The following is a 1,758-nucleotide window of genomic DNA, read 5'->3' as shown; positions in this document are numbered from 1 at the left end:
AATTAAATGAATTTAAAATAAATTAATTTTCTTTGAAATAAATTAAATTAAATAAAAATTTTAAATCAAAACACAAGATAGTCTTCCTTCACAAATACATATGTACCAAAGGCTCCATACAAGAGTGACAGCTACATGCTGTAGTGACTCGATCTGAATAATTTCTTCGGAGATTTCACCATTACATTAAACAATAACCAATACTGAATTTCGTGTATATATGTATATCGTCAAAAATATATTCATACATTCACAAGAGGGATTATGCTAAATTATTTACTAACAGCACAATGTTAATTGGAGTTAAAAGCATTTTAACAGTCGATTAAACTGCTTTTACCTGAAATGGTATACAAAATAAACCGATGACTACATCCGCAAATGCCAAATTGGCTATATACATGTTTGTAACGGTGCGCATTTGACGTGTTGTCACTACCACCCAAATAACCAGCGAGTTGCCGATAACTGCCAAAATACTTATAGTGCCATAGAAAATGGATAGTAACACCACGATGCCGGTGGGTGCCGAATAGAGACGTTCTGCGAGAAATTCATACATGAGAGATTTTAAAATTTTCTGACAACAATGGCCTTACCGAATTCCGCTTCCTCGAGCACTTCGTCGACTGGCACTTGAACAACTGGGAACTCATCCATGCTGAGAGCAGCTAATGCCGCTAAGCTCTGCACAAATACTATGCCCGTATTGCGTTTGTATTTATTTAACAAGAATAACGATTGTCACATACATACACATACGTACATTTGCGCTGTTATATTACTGCTGAGATAATATTTGATAAATTTCTGTAAAAAGACGGTGAATAATACAAAGTAACATTCTGCTTTAAATAATTTTTATAAGCGGTTAATTTTTTTTTGATAATTTCAATTGTTTACAGAAACTAGCGATTCTACTACTATATGTATGCAAAGGATTACGGATGTTCTAAGGACCCGAAGAGCCGTAAGCTATCTAATAACAAGGCTGAACCTGGACTATCATTCTGGGTATAAACCCAGCCCGCCATAGGAAAGTCAGCGAAAATCAGCTCCCAATTAAACAGACTAATGGTCAATGGGACCACAAAAGAAAAATCATGATAGAACCGACTGCAGGATTATCTAAAAGAAGTACGCAGCAAGTTTGCTAGGTCGCAAAAAGTGGGAACTTGACACAGCTGCGCAAATGTTCATCGCTCAATGAGTAAAATGGACCGCAAAGCTGAAGTAGTGCAAACAAAAAAAAAAAAAAAAAAAAAAAAAAAAAAAAAAAAAAAAAAAAAAAAAAAAAAAAAAAAAAAAAAAAAAAAAAAAAAAAAAAAAAATTAAGGAAGGGCTAAGTTCGGGTGTCACCGAACATTTTATACTCTCGCATGATAAAGTATATAAAGAAAATATTATATACCGAATTTCATTGAAATCGGTTGAGTACTTCCTCAGATATAGTTTTTGTTCATAAGTGGGCGACGCCACGCCCATTTTCAATTTTTAAAAAAAGCCTGGATGCAACTTCCTTCTGATATTTCTTCCGTAAAATTTAGTGTTTCTGAAGTTTTTTGTTAGTCGGTTAACGCACTTTTAGTGATTTTCAACATAACCTTTGTATGGGAGGCGGGTGTGGTTATTAACCAATTTCTTCCATTTTTGAACTGTATATGGAAATGCCTAAAAAAAACGACTCTGTATAGTTTGGTTGACATAGCTATAGTAGTTTTCGAGATATGTACAAAAAAGTTAGTAGGGGGCGGGGCC

General features: G+C 34.2%; 1 protein-coding gene across 3 annotated transcripts in view; it reads right to left on the bottom strand.

Moving 5' to 3' along the window:
• LOC108967252 (prolactin-releasing peptide receptor-like) overlaps positions 1-1,758 on the bottom strand; it is a 15,716-nt gene that overhangs the window by 5,149 nt on the left and 8,809 nt on the right. For all 3 annotated transcript variants that reach the window (XM_018930548.1, XM_018930566.1, XM_018930556.1), the window contains exons 2-3: positions 600-810; positions 341-543 (exon numbers count right to left, since the gene is read on the bottom strand). In XM_018930548.1, coding sequence (XP_018786093.1) covers positions 341-543; positions 600-660 — 264 coding nt within the window. In that variant the 5' untranslated portion in view covers positions 661-810. The remainder of the gene's footprint in view (positions 1-340; positions 544-599; positions 811-1,758) is intronic.

The sequence above is a fragment of the Bactrocera latifrons genome, unplaced genomic scaffold (assembly GCF_001853355.1).
Source record: "Bactrocera latifrons isolate USDA-ARS-PBARC rearing strain unplaced genomic scaffold, ASM185335v1 scaffold_100, whole genome shotgun sequence".
In the NCBI taxonomy this organism is placed as follows: domain Eukaryota; kingdom Metazoa; phylum Arthropoda; class Insecta; order Diptera; family Tephritidae; genus Bactrocera; species Bactrocera latifrons.
The sequence above is the reverse complement of the archived record's forward strand: the minus strand, read 5'-3'. Positions and strand labels throughout refer to the sequence as shown.